Here is a 19511-nt window from a genome sequence, read left to right as displayed (position 1 = left end):
GCGGCAGGGGTTGAACTATCCTTCCACGATCAGACCTTGTTTAGGGTTAAAGATAGCGTTCCACACTGCACCCTTGCGGTTGCAGACACATATAAACCCCAGGATTTAGGACGAATGGTTAAGAGAATGCAAGGATCTCCAGGACAAGAGAAATGGCACACACTTAATGGAACTCTGGGGCAACATGAAGGAAGGGAAGGCTATTCTGTCAAGTTGAACAGGAAAATATATTTCGATGCTATCTTAGAAGAAAAGATACTTTCAGTCACTAGCTTTCCATTGCAACAAGAAACAGAAGAACTTCTTGCTAAAGTCCCAGAGCAACTATGGTCTACACACTCTAATAAAGTAGGAAAGATGCATACCGAACAACCATATAAGGTAGTGATCAATTTGACAGTACCACTTCCTAAGAAACCCTAATACCCCTTGTCTCTAGCTGCAGAACAAGGTATCGAGCCAGTTATTATATCTCTGTTGGCTCAGGGAATAATAGTTCCAACTAAAAGTCCTTGTAACACACCAATTTTTCGAGTTCAGAAGCCCAATAGTGACAAATGGAGGTTTGTCCAAGACCTATGAGCTGTGAATGAATGTGTATTTCCAACTTATCCAGTGGTGCCCAATCCTGCGACTATACTTACCAGTATTCCGGCAAACTCAACGTATTATACGGTGATTGATCTGTGTTCAGCATTTTTCTCAAAACCCATTCTCCCAGAGTCCCATTTCCTGTTATCCTTCACGTATACAGGATGCCAATATACGTGGACAAGACTCCCACAGGGATTTACCGAAAGTCCTACTATATTTTCACAATGTTTAAAGAAGGATCTGGAAGTTGTAATTTTACCAGCAGGTTCTACACTTGTACAGTATGTTGATGATTTACTGCTCACCTCACCCTCCAAATTAGCCTGCGAAACAGATTCTCTTGAGCTATTAAAAGCCTTAGCCTCGAAAGGACACAAAGTGTCAAAGGCAAAGTTACAATTTGTCTCAGAAAGGGTTCGGTATCTAGGACACGAATTGGTCAGAGATACGAGACAATTGACACAAGACCAAGTAAAAGCAATCTGCTCTGCTCCACTCCCAATAACCAAGAGAGAAATGAAACATTTCCTCGGCATGTCAGGATATTGTAGGCAATGAATTATGAATTATTCCGAGATCGTTAGACCATTGTTGGACATGTCCATGCCCTCACTACCAGAGAAGTTGATTTGGAATGAAGTATCCCAGAATGCTTTCCAGAATCTTAAACAGTCCCTCACTTCAGCACCAGCCTTGGGATTACCGGATTACACTAAGCCATTTAACTTATTTGTCCATCACAAGTCGGGTTTTGCGCAATCTGTTTTGACTCAGTTACATGGAGTCAGGCAGTGACCAATAGCGTATTTTAGTACCCAGCTAGATCCAGTGACACGCGGACTACCAGGATGTCTTCCTTCTTTGGCAGCAGCTTATTACACTGTACAACAGGCTCAGACAATAACTCTAAATCATCAAACTATTTTGTATATCCCACACTCTGTCGAGATTTTACTTACTAAATGTGCCACTCAACACCTAACTTCTGCAAGAACCACTAAATATGAAGTTGAACTGTTATCAAATCCGAACCTTATCATTAAAAGATGTACTACCTTAAATCCAGCCACTCTACTCCCCACGGAAGAAGACGGCAAACCCCATTCATGCGAAATGGGAACCGAATTAGTAACTAAACCACATATCGATTTGACAGATGTACCAATGTGTAACCCTAATCTAGTGTACTATGTTGACGGATCAGCCTTACGAAATGATAGGGGCCAACCTAAAGTGGCTTATGCAATTGTAACCTAGTTTAATGTTGACGAAACAGCCTCTCTTCCAGATTCCTTTTCAGCACAACAAGCTAAAATATTTGCATTAACTCGAGCCTGTATTCTGGCTGAAGGACAAACACTTAATAACTACACTGACTCCAGATATGCTTTTGGAGTATCACATGACTATGGACAAATTTGGAAAATTCGTGGGTACCTGACTTCTTCACGAACCACTATCAAGAATGCAGAACAAGTAGAAAATCTTCTGCGAGCCATTCAATGCCCCTTAAAACTTGCCATTATCAAATGCCAAGCACATACAGGCCAGTTGGATAAGGTAGCACTTGGAAACGGCAGAGCTGATAATGCAGCTAAGTCAGCAGCTCTGTCAAAAGGGGGGATGCAGGTGTCATTGTTTCCACAAAGGAAAAATAATTGCTCAGATCCGCCACCCACTATTAATGATGTGCTGGCCTTTCAGACACAGGCCAGTACAGAGGAGGTGTTGACCTGGACGAAGGATCAATGTTATAAAAATCCAGAAGGAATATGGGTTCACCACGACGACCGCGTGGTGGTGCCCAAATCCTTACTTCCATGGATTGCCCGATGTGTTCGTACATTCACACATACAGGCAAAGGGGGGATGGCAGATTATATTTTGGCAACTTGGTATGCACCAGGTATTTCGGCAATTGCAAAACAAATCTGTGAAAATTGTGTTACCTGTCAAACAATGAATCCAGGTAAGACGGAAAAAGTAGAATCTGCCTCCCACCCAAATCCATTGGGGCCTTTTGTACATTTACAAATGGATTTTATTAAATTACCTATGTGTATGGGATTTAAGCATGTATTAGTTATTGTAGATGTGTTCTCTAGATGGATTGAAGCCTTTCCATGTAAAAAGGCCGATGCCACTACTGTTGCTAAATTTTTGTTAAAAGAAATCGTACCACGCTTCGGAATTCCCGCTAAGCTTTCTAGTGATAATGGGTCACATTTCACGGGAACTGTTATAAAAGAAATGTGTAAAGCTTGCTGTGTGCAAATTGGCTGCTGCATTTCCTGCATTACAACAGTGACTTCATTGGCTGTAAAGCGCTTTGGGAATCTGATTGATGCTACATAAATGCAAGTCTTTCTTCCTCTTTCTTTATCAGCGGGGTGTCTGGTCTCACGGCAGCTATCAGATCCTGATCGCCCCGAGGGCCAGCAGCCTGTTCCCAGGTTCCCCGCCTCCCTCTCAACTGAAAGCTGGTACACCAGGTTTCGTGTCTATCCTGCTCCCGACTGCCTTTCAGGGCAGCAGCCTGTGCTGTGCAGGAGGAGTCAGCATCAATTGGACCACTGGGGAATGCTTCAGTCAAGTTGCTGCACGCTCTATCAGTGCTTGCAATGAGGAAAGGCCCTCTGTCAGTTGGCTTGCATCCTCGGAGGCTAACCTCTGAGCCCGCAGTGGTCGGTGTGACATTGCTCAAACATCCTTTCTTTTAGGGGATACGGTAGCATAGTGGTTTTGTTACTGGATAATAATCCAGAGGCTTGAACTAATGATCTGGAGACATGATTTCAAACCCCACCATTGCACTAGTGATATTTAAATTCAGTTAATTAAATAAATATGGAATAAAAAGCTAGCATCAGTGATCATGTAACTACCAGATTGTCTTAAGAACATAAGAAATAGGAGCACCAGTAGGCCTTATTCTAAGATTATGCCCCCTAGTTCTAGTCTCCCCCATCACTGTAAACATCCTCTCTGCATCCATCTTGTCAAGTCCCCTCATAATCTTACACATTTTGATAAGATCACCTCATTCTTCTGAATTCCAGTGAGTAGAGGCCCAACCTCCTCAACCTTCCCTCATAAGTCAACCCCCTCATCTTCAGTATCAACCAAGTGAATTTTTTCTGTACTGCCTCCAAAGCAAGTTTAAAAGCCCATCTGGTTCACTAATGCCCTTTAGGGAAGGAAATCTGCCGCCCTTACCCGGTCTGGCCTATATGTGACTCCAGATCCACAGCAATGTGGTTGACTCTTAACTGCTGCTCTGAAATGTCCTAGCAAGACACTCAGTTGTACCAAACTGCTACTGTGGGAACACCTTCACCACACGGACTGCAGCGGATCAAGAAGGCGGCTCACCACCACCTTCTCAAGGCCAACAATTCGGGATGGACAATAACTACTGGAGTTTTTTGAGGATGTAACTGACAGAATAGTTATGGGAGAACCAGTGGATGTAGTGTATTTGGGTTTTCAGAGGGCCTTTGATAAAGTCCCACATAAGAGGTTATTGTGCAAAATTAAAGCACATAGGATTGGGGATAATGTATTGGCATGGATTGAAAATTGGTTAACTGACAAGAAATAGAGAGTAGGAATAAACAGGTCTTTTTTGGGGTGGCGGGCAGTGACTAGTGGGGTATCACAGGGATCAGTGCTTGGGCCCCAGCTATTCACAATATCTATAAATGATTTGGATGAGGGAACCAAATGTAATATTTCCAAGTTTGCTGACGACACAAAACTAGGTGGGATTGTGAGTTGTGAGGAGGATGCAAAGACGCTGCAAGGCGATTTAGATAGGTTGAATGAGTGGGCAAACACATGGCAGATGCAGCATAACGTGGATAAATGTGAAGTTATCCACTTTGGTAGGAAAAACATAAGGACAAAGTATTATTTAAAATGGTGATGGCTTGGGAAGTGTCGATGTACAGAGGACCTGGGTGTCCTTGTACACCAGTTATTGAAAGCAAACCTGGAGGTGCAGCAAGCAGTTAGGAAGGCAAATGGTATTATGTCCTTCATTGCAAGAGGATTTGAGTACAGGAGCAGGGTTGTCTTACTACAGTTGTACAGGGCCTTGGTGAGATCGTGCCTGGAGTATTGTGTGCAGGTTTGGTCTCCTTACCTAAGAAAGGATATACTTGCCATAGAGGGAGTGCAGCGAAGGTTCACCAGACTGATTCCTGGGATGGCAGGACTGTCTTATGAGGAGAGATTGGGTCGACTAGGCCTATATTCACTAGAGTTTAGAAGAATGAGAGGGGATCTCATTGAAACGTATAAAATTCTGACTGGGTTGGACAGACTGGATGCGGGGAGGATGTTTCCCCTGGCTGGGAAGTGTAGAACAAGGGGTCACAGTCTCGGGATATGGGGTAGGAAATTTAGGACCAAGATGAGGAGAAATTTTTCCACTCAGAGGGTGGTGAACCTGTGGAATTCTCTACCACAGAATGCTGTGGAGGCCAAGTCACTGAATATATTTAAGAGGGAGATAGATAGATTTCTAGACATAAAAGGCATCAAGGGGTATGGGGAGAAAGTGGGAATATGGTGTTGAGATAGAGGATCAGCCATGATCATATTGAATGGCGGTGCAGGCTCGAAGGGCCGAATGGTCGACTACTGCTCCTATTTTCTATGTTTCTAATAAGTGGGAGGATACTGAAGTGTGGAGGAACAGAAGGACCTTGGAGTTTATGTCTACAGATCGTTAAAGGTAGCAGGACAGGTCGATAAGTTAAAAATGTATACGGACTTTCTTTCTTAGCAGAGGCATAGAATACAAAAGCAAGGAAGTTATGCTAGAACTGTATGTGTCAGTCCTGCCATCCCGGGAGTCCGTCTGGTGAGCCTTCGCTGCACTCCCTCAATGGTAAGAGTGTCCTTCCTCAGATTGGGGGACCAAGGCTGTGCACAGTATTCGGGGTGTGGCCTCGCCAAGGCCCTGTGCAGCTGCAGTGGGGCCTCCCTGCTCCTGTGCTCGAGTCCCCTGGCTGTGGGGGCCAACATGCCATTTGCCTCCTTCACCACCTGCTGTACCTACATGCCAACTTTCAGTGACTGATGTACCATGATACCCAGGTCTCGTTGCACCTCCTGTATACAACACTAGTTAGGCCGCAGCTAGAGTACTTCGCGGTCACCACAGTACAGGAAGGATGTGATTGCACTAGAAAGGGTGCAGAGGAGATTTACGAGGATGTTGCCAGGTCTGGAAAACATTAGCTACAAGGAAAGTTTGGAGATGCTGGGGTTGTTTTCCTTGGAACAGAGGAGACTGAGGGGAAATTTAATTGAGGTGTATAAAATTGAGAGCCCTGGATAGAATGGATAGGAAGGATCTATTTCCCTTAGCAGAGGGGTCAATAACCAGGGGGCATAGATTGAAAGTAGTTGATAGGTTTAGAGGGGAGATGAGGAAACATTTCTTCACCCAGAGGGTGGTGGCAGTCTGGAACTCACTGCCTGAAAAGGTGGTAGAGGCAGAAACACTCATTGTATTTAAAAAGTACTTGGATGTTAACTTAAAGAACCGTAATCTTCAGAGCTACGGACCTCGTTCTGAAAGGTGGGATTAGGCCGGGTAGCTCTTTTTCGCCCGGCACAGACACGATGGGCCAAATGGCCTTTTGTGTCATAATTTTTCTATAAGTGCTGTCCTTGCCAGCGATGCCCATATCTCATGAACACATTTTTTTTAAGTGAGGACCCATGAGATTTGAGTCCCATGACGCCAGGTAGCAGTCTTGCTGCAGGGATATCCAGATCCTTCCCCAGGAAGCTCACCCACCTCTTATCTTTCTGGCTCCCTGGTGCGCTGTAAAGCATCCCTCTGTTTCCCTCTGAGCTGGTGTGAGGCTGTGAGGAATCAAATGGACCAGAGGGTGATATTTGAAGGGTTTGTGGCAGAGGAAGATGGTGGAAGAGTTTCTTCCTGGGACTCCTGTGTAGCCCGCTCGTTATTCTCATGATCACTTGTCTATGGGAAATATATTTTTTCCAGTCTCATCCTCCACCGCGTCCCTCCCACCCGCCCGCTGTGACGGATCTGCAGGCAAGGGGCGTAAACTAAGAATGGGTGGTCATAACCGCCTGCACAGCATGGGTGAGATTTGAAACAAAATGCTAGAAATACTCCATCAACATCATCATAGACAGTCCCTCGAAATCGAGGAAGACTTGCTTCCACTCTAAAAGTGAGTTCTCAGGTGACTGTACAGTCCAATAGGGGAACCACGGTCTCTGTCACAGGTGGGACAGGCAGTGGTTGAAGGAAAGGTTGGGTGGGACGGGTTTGCTGCATGCACCTTCCGCTGCCTGTGCTTGCTTTCTGCATTATCTCGGCGATGCCCTCCCAGATGTTCTTCCTCCACTTAGGGCGGTCTTTGGCCAGGAACTCTCAGGTGTCGGTGGGGATGTTATCAAGGAGACTTTGAGGGTATCCTTGAAACATTTCCTCTGCCCATCTGGGGCTCGCCTGCCATGTAGGAGTTCCGAGTAGAGCGCTTGCTTTGGGAGTCTTATGTCTGGCATGCAGACAATGTGGCCTGCCCAACGGAGCTGGTCAAGTGTGATGGTCAGTGCTTCAATGCTGGGGATGTTGGCCTGATCCAGGACACTAACGTTGGTGCGTCTATCCTCCATGGGGATTTGCAGGAAATACTCCGGGTCAGGTAGCATCTATGGTGAGAGGAACAGAGTTAGCATTTCAGGTTGGTGACCTTTCAACAGAACTGGGAGATATTGCAGACTTACAGTTTTTAAGTCATTACAGAGCCAGAGAAAATGTGGCAGGGAGGTGGGAGGCGGTGGAGAGCAAAGAGAGAGAGAGCTATGATGGAGTGGAGGGCAAGAGAGATTCGATGACAAGGGATGGTGGTGCGAGGCAAAATGGGGCAGTAATGGGACAAATAAAGAAACAAAAGATGGGTCTGGAAGAGGTGTAAATGGCTCCATCAGAATAGTAGAGCGGGAGGGAGGCACGGGAAAATCCGGCAAAGAGAAGGTTCCCGCTGCTTGGGAATGTGGCGGAGAAAGGTGGGGAGACTCCAAGGGTGCAGACCAGGCCCAACTGGGCTCTCCACTCCAGACACCAGCCCAAGACGACTCCGCACCAAGTGGCTCTGGTGCAGCCGCCCTCCCGCCCAACTGCTGTCTGAGAACATGGGATGGGTGGTTAAGATCTAAATGTACTAAACTTTATGGTCAGTCGACTGCCAAGTGCTGAATAGAAAGATGAGGTGCTGTACCTCAAGCTTGCGTTGAGCCTCATTAGAGCAGTGTAGGAGGCCGAGGACAGAAAGATGAGTGTGGGATGGAGAATGTGTATCCAGAGAGGGGTGAGAATGTGGAACTCGCTGTCACAGGGATCATCATCATCATAGACGGCCCCTCGGGATCGAGGAAGACTTGCTTCCACTTTAAAAATGAGTCCTTAGGTGGCTGAACAGTCCAATACGGGAATTACAGTCTCTGTCACAGGTGGGACAGACAGTGGTTGAGGGAAAGGGTGGGTGGGACTGGTTTGCCACATGCTCCTTCCGCTGCCTGCGCTTGATTTCTGCATGCTCTATGCGATGAGACTCGAGGTGCTCGGCGCCCTCCCAGATGCACTTCCTCCACTTAGGGCAGTCTTTGGCCAGGGACTCCCAGGTATCAGTGGGGATGTTGCACTTTTTCAGGGAGGCTTTGAGGGTGTCCTTGTAAAGTTTCCTCTGCCCACCTTTGGCTCGTTTGCCGTGAAGGAGTTCTTGTGTTGGGCCTGCAGACAATGAGGCCTGCCCAGCGGAGCTGATCGAGTGTGGTCAGTGCTTCAATGCTGGGGATGTTGGCCTGATCGAGGATGCTAATGCTGGTGCCTCTATCCTCCCCAACTGAGAACATGGGATGGGTGGTTAAGATCTAAACGTACTAAACTTTATGACGAATAGCAGAGATGCATTTAAGGGGAAACTGGATAAAAACGAGGGGCGGGGGGATGCGGGGAAGGAATAGAAGGTGGGAGGAGGTTGGTGTAGAGCACAAACCCCAGCGTGGAGCAGTTGGGCCAAATGGTCTGTTTCTGTGCTGTAAACCTCGGTGTCATAGTTGACCCTGAAATGAGCTTTTGACCACACATCCACACCATAACTAAGAGACCGCCTGTTTCCACCTCTGTAACATCGCCCGTCTCCGCCCTTGCCTCAGCTCATCCGCTGCTGAAGCATGCATCCATGCCTTTGTTACCTCCAGACTTGACTATTCCAATGCACTCCTGGCTGGCCACCCACATTGTACCCTATGTAAACTCGAGGTGATCCAAAACTCGGCTGCCCATGTCCTAACTCGCACCAAGTCACGCTCACCCATCACCCCCGGTGCTCGCTGACCTACATTGGCTCCTGGTTAAGCAACGCCTTGATTTCAAAATTCTCATCGTTGTTTTCAAATACCTCCATGGCCTTGCCCCTTCCCCTATCTCTGTAATCTCCTCCAGCCCCACAAACCGCCCCCCCACCCCGCCCCCGCCCCCAAAATGTCTGCGCTTCTCTAATTCTGCCCTCTTGAGCATCCCTGATTATGATCACTGAACCATTGGTGGCCGTGCCTTCTGTTGCTTGGGCCCCAAGCTCTGGAACTCCCTCCCTAAACCTCTCCACCTCTCTTTCCTCCTTCAAGACGCTCCTTAAAACCAAGCTTTTGGTCACCTGCGCTAATTTCTATTTATGCGGCTCGCTGACGAATGTTTTATCCCATAGTACTCCTGTGAAGCACCTTGGGACGTTTCACCTATATAAATACAAGCTATGTTCTGGTAAAGGTGCAATCATTTGTTTGCCTTTACTGGGGGCTGGCAGAGGGAGAATGCCAATTCCTTCCAGGTGTGTGATCTCTGCTTCATTGAATTGAGTTTTCTGAAGCTGAATGCAAATTTTTTAACATCTAAAACCCACACTCCTAGCCGCGTTCTCGAAGTCACGAGTTCGGGACATGAGTAAACATTGGCGTGTACATAATAACTTCTGGTAATCTTGAACAAATGACATTTATTGCACAGGTAATGACTTGATTAATTCTTGTACAAACACACTGACACCCAATTCCATCCCATTCTTTTATTCTGTTTTAAATAATTTTAAACAGCACGAGGTACAGAGATAAGAAGGATTAACTTTGTAGAAACTAGACCTTGAGGTGCAGAAAGATGCAAGTGTTGAAGGTAGCTGATGTTCTGCAACGAAAGCACAGCTTTCTTCCTTGTGTTAATCTGCTGCGCTGCCTTTGAAGCACCATCTGTTTATGTGAAGCTTTAAGAATCGAGATGAATTCAGTTTTATAAATGTCCTTTTGATTTTATTCGAGTGAATAATCAATGTAAAATCCGTTTTTTTTTAAAGTGAATTCCGAACCATTTTCCTCAGCTCAGGCAGAACCCTTGTCTTGACTGAACTGCTACCGAAATGCGCGATGAGCCGAGAATGTGTGTGTTCATTCAATAATTTTTAACCAATATTTTAAAGTCGTTAGGCTGGGGTGTTTTCTTTGGAAAAGAGGAGGCTGAGGGGAGATTTAATTGAGGTGTACAGAATTATGATGGGCCTAGATAGAGTAGATAAGAAGGACCTATTTTCCTCAGCAGAGAGGTCAATAACCAGGGGGCATAGATTTAAAGTGAAGGATTAGAGGGGAGATGAGAAGTTTTCTACCACGAGGAATTCTCTACCACAGAAAGTTGTTGAGGCCAAGTCACTAAATATATTCAAAAAGGAGTTAGATATAGTCCTTACTACTAGGGGGATCAAGGGGTATGGTGAGAAAGCAGGAATGGGGTACTGAAGTTGCATGTTCAGCCATGAACTCATTGAATGGCGGTGCAGGCTCGAAGGACCGAATGGCCTACTCCTGCACCTATTTTCTATGTTTCTATGTTTCTATGTTTACAGATTAACCAACGTTTTCATTGCAGTTATCATCCACAATCAGCTGGACTTGTTGAAAGATATAATGGAATGCTTAAAAATAAGCTGGCAAAATTATGTAATGACACTGGACTAAAATAGGTAGAACTGCTGCCCTTAGCCTTGATGGTAATGCGATCTGCAACCAACAGAACAACAGGTCTGTCACAGCATGAGATAGTTATGGGCCGTCCCCAATGACTACCTTTTACAGCACCGTTTACTGCAAAACAAATGGACATCCAGAAAATGGAAGAAAATATCTAGAATTATTCTATTGCACTAACCAAAAGTATTTCCAGCTTTCATTCACAGGTAAAATAACCTGAAGTCAAGCCAGCGGAAGGGTAGTGTCATAATCTGGAGCCCGGAGAATTCATTTACATCAAAAAAGAAAAAGCAGTCTACAACCAAGATTTGAAGGACCATACCAGTCTTGCTGGCGACTAATACTGCAATCAAGCTAAAGGAAAGACCAACATGGATCCATGCGTCCCATTGCAAAAGGGCACCCATCCAGGAGGAAGGGAAGAAGGTGCCAGAGGAACAGAAAAGGAGGAACGAATAAGGAACTGTATGGACTATGGGGACTGATGGTGCTGTGTTTAACAGGGTGGTGCCTTGCGTTATTGATAGTATCAGGGGTACAGAAACGTGAACAAAGGAAACTACAGGAAAATGTATTTATGGCACTGAGTCATAAGTATGCTCAAGAAAAAAAACTTGTCTAACTGTTGGATATGTTCCCATGTACCTGTCCACTCCGAAGGCGGTATTCCCCTAAGATCCGTCCCCTTTAATGAATCAGAAATGGTAGAATGGTTAATAGTGCAAAATAAGACAAACCTAACCAAGGTGTCAGAAACGAAGGATCTAACAGAATGGAGGTCAGCAGTGTATAAACTTACAACCTTCCAGGGATGGTACCAGCCAAATTATAATAATAGCCGTCAGCCACCCTTCCTAAGTATTACTCCCGGAATAGGGAATCCTGAGGGTACAATATGCCTAATAAGTGATGAGACTAAAGGGCCAGAAGTGGGACGCAGCCAGTGTCCCCAAATGACTAAATGGCAAGCCATAACCAATCTCACTGACGGGAGAAAGATAGCAACCTTTAACTGGACTATGGTCCATAATAAAACCTCAGGTAAAAGGTGGGACGGTGAGACCACTCGAGTATGGATGGCACGGAAGGACCAAAAACTGACGTCCTATAATTGCACTTACTTTATTTGTGGCCGTAAAGCCTACCCATGGTTACCAGGCAACTGGACGGGGTCCTGTTACTTAGGATATGTGATACCCTTTATTAGGACAACAAAAACTCTAAGGGATGCCTATGGAAGTCATAGACCTAAATGGGATTTGACATGGTTAAATGGAATATTCAAGGTAATGATACCACTCTATGGAATAACATCGAACGAATGGCAATTACAGGAATTCGCTAATTTAGTAGAATCAGTAGCCAACACAACTTCACAAGCCTTCAAAAGGGTAAATGACAAAATGATAGCCATTTGAACAGTGGTCTCCAAAATCGTATGGTCTTAGATTATCTCCTAGCCAAAGAAGGAGAGACATGCGCGCTAATTGGTGAAGAATGCTGTACGTATATCCTGGATAATTCAGAAGAGATCAGCAGTCTAGCTGAATATATTAGGAAGAAGGTGATAGAGTACAAACAAACTATTGGCCAGGGCGGTACCACCTTGTGGAATTGGGCATCGGGATGGCTGGGATCTCTCGGGAGATCTTTGGTACAGGGTTTGATCATATTCTTGCTGATAATCTTTGCCCTATACCTTTTGTTTGTATTAGTTAAGTGTTGCTGTGCCAGGTCGGGAAAAACAGTGTTACCAACCGAGACCACTGCTAGGGTTGTGGTAACTACTGAAGGTTCTTGTGTGGAAATGTAAATAGAAAGACTATGCAAGATTAGAATGGATTAAGTTGTCCTTATGAAGGACAAAAAAGGGGAATGTGGAAATGTACTTTTAAAGTTATATATACTGTTACATGTATCCTTTGGCAATAAAACAAAATGGAGTCCCGATCCTCCTAGAAGCTTCTACAGCAAACAGTCTGTTTCTGCATAAACATGCTAACCTTGACTGAAACTGCTGATAGTTGATTATCTGAGAAAAGCAGGAGCCATCTGCTTATGAGTGAGGGAACTTTAAACAAACCCACCTGGCCGGAGGCTTAACCACCAGATAACAGAAAGAATGTCCTGTTGAAATAAGTACTACCCATTGTACTCCCCTGTACTATCAATAGTCTGTTGCTATGCCAAACCTTAGAAGGACTAGAACACCAGAACACTTCCCCGGCGTCAGGCCCCGCCGAGCACTTCTCCAGCGTCAGGCCCCGACCGAACACTTCCCAATCGTCGGGCCCCGCCCGAGCACTTCCCCGGCGTCAGGCCCTGCCCGATCACTTCCCAATCGTCAGGCCCCGCCCGAACACTTCCTCGGCGTCAGGCCCTGCCCGATCACTTCCCAATCGTCAGGCCCCGCCCGAACACTTCCGCTTCCGTCAGGCCCTGCCCGATCACTTCCCAATCGTCAGGCCCCGCCCGAACACTTCCCCGGCGTCAGGCCCCGCCCGAACACTTCCCCGGCGCCAAGCCCCACCCGAACACTTCCCAATCGTCGGGCCCCGCCCGAAAACTCCCTCGGCGCCAAGCCCCACCCGAACACTTCTCCGGCGTCAGACCCCGCCCGAACACTTCCCAATCGTCGGGCCCCGCCCGAAAACTCCCTCGGCGTCAGGCCCCGCCCGAACACTCCCCCAGCATCAGACCCCGCCCGAACACTTCCCCGGCGTCAGGCCCCGCATTAACACTTCCCCGGCTTCGGGCCCCGCCCGAACACCCGAACACTTCCCCGGCGTCAGGCCCCGCCCGAGCACTTCTCCAGCGTCAGGCCCCGACCGAACACTTCCCAATCGTCGGGCCCCGCCCGAACACTTCCCCGGCGTCAGGAACTGCCCGACCACTTCCCAATCGTCAGGCCCCGCCCGAACACTTCCGCGTCCGTCAGGCCCTGCCCGATCACTTCCCAATCGTCAGGCCCCGCCCGAACACTTCCGCCTCCTCAGGCCCTGCCCGATCACTTCCCAATCGTCAGGCCCCGCCCGAACACTTCCGCCTCCTCAGGCCCTGCCCGATCACTTCCCAATCGTCAGGCCCTGCCCGAACACTTCCCAATCGTCAGGCCCTGCCCGAACACTTCCCAATCGTCAGGCCCCGCCTGAACACTTCCCCGGCGTCAGGCCCCGCCAGAACACATCCCCGGTGTCAGACCCCGCCCGACCACTTCCCCGGCGCCAAGCCCCACCCGAACACTTCTCCGGAGACAGACCCCGCCCGAACACTTCCCAATCGTCGGGCCCCGCCCGAAAACTCCCCCGGCGTCAGGCCCCGCCCGAACACTCCCCCTGCATCAGACCCCGCCCGAACTCTTCCCCGGCATCAGGCCCTGCCCGAACAGTTCCCAATCATCAGGCCCCGCCCGAACACTTCCCAATCGTCGGGCCCCGCCCGAACACTTCCCCCGCGTCAGGCTCCGCCCGAACACTCCACTGGCGTCAGGCCCCGCCTGAACACTTCTCCGGCGTCAGACCCCGCCCGAACACTTCCCAATCGTCGGACCCCGCCCGAACACTTCCTCGGCGTCAGGCTCCGTCCGAACACTTCCCCGGCGTCAGGCCCCGCCCGAACACTCCCCCAGCATCAGGCCCCGCCCGAACACTTCCCAATCGTCAGGCCCCGCCCAAACACTTCCCAATCGTCGGGCCCCGCCCGAATACTCCACCGGCATCAGGCCCCGCCCGAAAACTTCCCCTGTGTCAGGCCCTGCCCGAACACTTCCCCGGCGTCAGGCCCCGCCCGAACACTTCCCCGGCGTCGGGCCCCGCCCGAACACCAGAACACTTCCCTGGCGTCAGGCCCCGCCCGAGCACTTCTCCAGCGTCAGGCCCCGACCGAACACTTCCCAATCGTCGGGCCCCGCCCGAACACTTCCCCGGCGTCAGGCCCTGCCCGACCACTTCCCAATCATCAGGCCCCGCCCGAACACTTCCGCTTCCGTCAGGCCCTGCCCGATCACTTCCCAATCGTCAGGCCCCGCCCGAACACTTCCTCGGCGTCAGGCCCTGCGCGAACACTTCCCCGGCATCAGGCCCCGCCCGAACACTTCCCCGACGCCAAGCCCCACCCGAACACTTCCCCGGCGTCAGGCCCCGCCCGAACACTTCCCCGGCGTCAGGCCCCGCATTAACACTTCCCCGGCTTCGGGCCCCGCCCGAACACCCGAACACTTCCCCGGCGTCAGGCCCCGCCCGAGCACTTCTCCAGCGTCGGGCCCCGACCGAGCACTTCCCCGGCGTCAGGCCCTGCCCGACCACTTCCCAATCGTCAGGCCCCGCCCGAACACTTCCGCCTCCGTCAGGCCCTGCCCGATCACTTCCCAATCGTCAGGCCCCGCCCGAACACTTCCTCGGCGTCAGGCCCTGCCCGAACACTTCCCCGGCGTCAGGCCCCGTCCGAACACTTCCCCACCGTCAGGCCCCGCCCGAACACTCCCCCAGCATCAGGCCCCACCCGAACACTTCCCAATCGTCAGGCCCCGCCCGAACACTCCCCCAGCATCTGGCCCCGCCCGAACACTCCCCCGGCGTTAGGCCCCGCCCAAACACTTCCCAATCGTCAGGCCCCGCCCGAACACTTCCCCGGCGTCAGGCCCCGCCAGAACACTTCCCAATTGTCAGGCCCCGCCCGAACACTCCCCCAGCATCTGGCCCCGCCCGAACACTCCCCCGGCGTTAGGCCCCGCCCAAACACTTCCCAATCGTCAGGCCCCGCCCAAACACTTCCCAATCGTCAGGCCCCGCCCGAACACTCCCCCGGCGTCAAGCCTCACCCGAACACTTCTCCGGCGTCAAGCCCCGCCCGAACACTCCCCCGGCGTCAATCCTCACCCGAACATTCTCCGGCGTCAGGCACCGCCCAAACACTTCCCCGGCGTCAGGCTCCGCCCGAACACTTCCCCGGCGTCAGGCCCCGCCCGAACTCTCCCCCAGAATCAGGCCCCGCCCGAACACTTCCTAATCGTCAGGCCCCGCCCGAACATTTCCCAATCGTCGGGCCCTGCCCGAACACTTCCCAATCGTCGGGCCCTGCCTGAACATTTCCCAATCGTCAGGCCACGCCCAAACACTTCCCCGGCGTCAGGCCCTGCCCGAACACTTCCCCGGCGTCAGGCCCTGCCCGAACAGTTCCCAATCATCAGGCCCCGCCCGAACACTTCCCAATTGTCGGGCCCTGCCTGAACACTTCCCAATTGTCGGGCCCTGCCTGAACACTTCCCAATTGTCAGGCCCTGCCCAAACACTTCCCCGGCGTCAGGCCCTGCCCGAACACTTACCCGGCGTCAGGCCCCGCCCGAACACTTCCCCGGCGCCAACCCCCACCCTAACACTTCCCCAGCGCCAAGCCCCACCCGAACACTCCCCCAGCATCAGACCCCGCCCGAACACTTCCCCGGCGTCAAGGCCCCGCCCGAACACTTCCCCGGCGTCGGGCCCCGCCCGAACACCAGAACACTTCCCCGGCGTCAGGCCCCGCCCGAGCACTTCTCCTGCGTCAGGCCCCGACCGAACACTTCCCAATCGTCGGGCCCCGCCCGAACACTTCTCCGGCGTCAGGCCCTGCCCGACCACTTCCCAATCGTCAGGCCCCACCCGAACACTTCCGCTTCCGTCAGGCCCTGCCCGATCACTTCCCAATCGTCAGGCCCCGCCCGAACACTTCCTCGGCGTCAGGCCCTGCCCGAACACTTCCGCGTCCGTCAGGCCCTGCCCGATCACTTCCCAATCGTCAGGCCCCGCCCGAACACTTCCGCCTCCGTCAGGCCCTGCCCGATCACTTCCCCAGCGTCAGGCCCCGCCCGAACACTTCCCCGGCGCCAAGCCCCACCCGAACACTTCTCCGGCGTCAGACCCCGCTCGAACACTTCCCCGGCGTCAGGCCCCGCATTAACACTTCCCCGGCTTCGGGCCCCGCCCGAACAACCGAACACTTCCCCGGCGTCAGGCCCCGCCCGAGCACTTCTCCAGCGTCAGGCCCCGACCGAACACTTCCCAACCGTCGGGCCCCGCCCGAACACTTCCCCGGCGTCAGGCCCTGCCCGACCACTTCCCAATCGTCAGGCCCCGCCCGAACACTTCCGCCTCCGTCAGGCCCTGCCCGATCACTTCCCAATCGTCAGGCCCCGCCCGAACACTTCCGCCTCCGTCAGGCCCTGCCCGATCACTTCCCAATCGTCAGGCCCCGCCCGAACACTTCCGCCTCCGTCAGGCCCTGCCCGATCACTTCCCAATCGTCAGGCCCCGCCCGAACACTTCCCCACCGTCAGGCCCTGCCCGAACACTTCCCAATCGTCAGGCCCTGCCCGAACACTTCCCAATCGTCGGGCCCCGCCTGAACACTTCCCCGGCGTCAGGCCCCGCCAGAACACTTTCCCGACGTCAGACCCCGCCCGAACACTGCCCCGGCGCCAAGCCCCACCCGAACACTTCTCCGGAGTCAGACCCCGCCCGAACACTTCCCAATCGTCGGGCCCCGCCCGAAAACTCCCCCGGCGTCAGGCCCCGCCCGAACACTCCCCCAGCATCAGACCCCGCCCGAACACTTCCCCGGCGTCAGGCCCTGCCCGAACAGTTCCCAATCATCAGGCCCCGCCCGAACACTTCCCAATCGTCGGGCCCCGCCCGAACACTTCCCCCGCGTCAGGCTCCGCCCGAAGACTCCACTGGCTTCAGGCCCCGCCTGAACACTTCTCCGGCGTCAGACCCCGCCCGAACACTTCCCAATCGTCGGGCCCCGGCCGAACACTTCCTCGGCGTCAGGCTCCGTCCGAACACTTCCCCGGCGTTAGGCCCCGCCCGAACACTCCCCCAGCATCAGGCCCCGCCCGAACACTTCCCAATCGTCAGGCCCTGCCCAAACACTTCCCAATCGTCGGGCCCCGCCCGAATACTCCACCGGCATCAGGCACCGCCCGAAAACTTCCCCGGCGTCAGGCCCTGCCCGAACACTTCCCCGGCGTCAGGCCCCGCCCGAACACTTCCCCGGCGTCGGGCCCCGCCCGAACACCAGAACACTTCCCCGGCGTCAGGCACCGCCCGAGCACTTCTCCAGCGTCAGGCCCCGACCGAACACTTCCCAATCGTCGGGCCCCGCCCGAACACTTCCCCGGCGTCAGGCCCTGCCCGACCACTTCCCAATCGTCAGGCCCCGCCCGAACACTTCCTCGGCGTCAGGCCCTGCCCGAACACTTCCCCGGCGTCAGGCCCCGCCCGAGCACTTCTCCAGCGTCAGGCCCCGACCGAACACTTCCCAATCGTCGGGCCCCGCCCGAACACTTCCCCGGCGTCAGGCCCTGCCCGACCACTTCCCAATCGTCAGGCCCCGCCCGAACACTTCCGCTTCCGTCAGGCCCTGCCCGATCACTTCCTAATCGTCAGGCCCCGCCCGAACACTTCCTCGGCGTCAGGCCCTGCCCGATCACTTCCCAATCGTCAGGCCCCGCCCGAAAACTTCCGCTTCCGTCAGGCCCTGCCCGATCACTTCCCAATCGTCAGGCCCCGCCCGAACACTTCCCCGGCGTCAGGCCCCGCCCGAACACTCCCCCAGCATCAGGCCCCGCCCGAACACTTCCCAATCGTCAGGCCCTGCCCAAACACTTCCCAATCGTCGGGCCCCGCCCGAATACTCCACCGGCATCAGACCCCGCCCGAAAACTTCCCCTGTGTCAGGCCCTGCCCGAACACTTCCCCGGCGTCAGGCCCCGACCGAACACTTTCCCGACGTCAGACCCCGCCCGAACACTGCCCCGGCGCCAAGCCCCACCCGAACACTTCTCCGGAGTCAGACCCCGCCCGAACACTTCCCAATCGTCGGGCCCCGCCCGAAAACTCCCCCGGCGTCAGGCCCCGCCCGAACACTCCCCCAGCATCAGACCCCGCCCGAACACTTCCCCGGCGTCAGGCCCTGCCCGAACAGTTCCCAATCATCAGGCCCCGCCCGAACACTTCCCAATCGTCGGGCCCCGCCCGAACACTTCCCCCGCGTCAGGCTCCGCCCGAAGACTCCACTGGCTTCAGGCCCCGCCTGAACACTTCTCCGGCGTCAGACCCCGCCCGAACACTTCCCAATCGTCGGGCCCCGGCCGAACACTTCCTCGGCGTCAGGCTCCGTCCGAACACTTCCCCGGCGTTAGGCCCCGCCCGAACACTCCCCCAGCATCAGGCCCCGCCCGAACACTTCCCAATCGTCAGGCCCTGCCCAAACACTTCCCAATCGTCGGGCCCCGCCCGAATACTCCACCGGCATCAGGCACCGCCCGAAAACTTCCCCGGCGTCAGGCCCTGCCCGAACACTTCCCCGGCGTCAGGCCCCGCCCGAACACTTCCCCGGCGTCGGGCCCCGCCCGAACACCAGAACACTTCCCCGGCGTCAGGCACCGCCCGAGCACTTCTCCAGCGTCAGGCCCCGACCGAACACTTCCCAATCGTCGGGCCCCGCCCGAACACTTCCCCGGCGTCAGGCCCTGCCCGACCACTTCCCAATCGTCAGGCCCCGCCCGAACACTTCCTCGGCGTCAGGCCCTGCCCGAACACTTCCCCGGCGTCAGGCCCCGCCCGAGCACTTCTCCAGCGTCAGGCCCCGACCGAACACTTCCCAATCGTCGGGCCCCGCCCGAACACTTCCCCGGCGTCAGGCCCTGCCCGACCACTTCCCAATCGTCAGGCCCCGCCCGAACACTTCCGCTTCCGTCAGGCCCTGCCCGATCACTTCCTAATCGTCAGGCCCCGCCCGAACACTTCCTCGGCGTCAGGCCCTGCCCGATCACTTCCCAATCGTCAGGCCCCGCCCGAAAACTTCCGCTT

At 53.3% G+C, this 19511-nt stretch overlaps 1 protein-coding gene across 1 annotated transcript in view; it reads left to right on the top strand.

Annotated features, from left to right (window-relative positions):
* Positions 1-19511, top strand: part of LOC139266126 (proline-rich protein 36-like) — a 70018-nt gene that overhangs the window by 13744 nt on the left and 36763 nt on the right. The window contains exons 3-7 of the mRNA XM_070883973.1: positions 13775-14407; positions 14799-14975; positions 15417-15671; positions 17005-17819; positions 18378-19163. Of these exons, the coding sequence (XP_070740074.1) occupies positions 13775-14407; positions 14799-14975; positions 15417-15671; positions 17005-17819; positions 18378-19163 (2666 nt within the window). The remainder of the gene's footprint in view (positions 1-13774; positions 14408-14798; positions 14976-15416; positions 15672-17004; positions 17820-18377; positions 19164-19511) is intronic.

This window comes from Pristiophorus japonicus, chromosome 6, assembly GCF_044704955.1.
Source record: "Pristiophorus japonicus isolate sPriJap1 chromosome 6, sPriJap1.hap1, whole genome shotgun sequence".
In the NCBI taxonomy this organism is placed as follows: domain Eukaryota; kingdom Metazoa; phylum Chordata; class Chondrichthyes; family Pristiophoridae; genus Pristiophorus; species Pristiophorus japonicus.
This window is presented reverse-complemented; position numbering and strand designations above follow the sequence as displayed.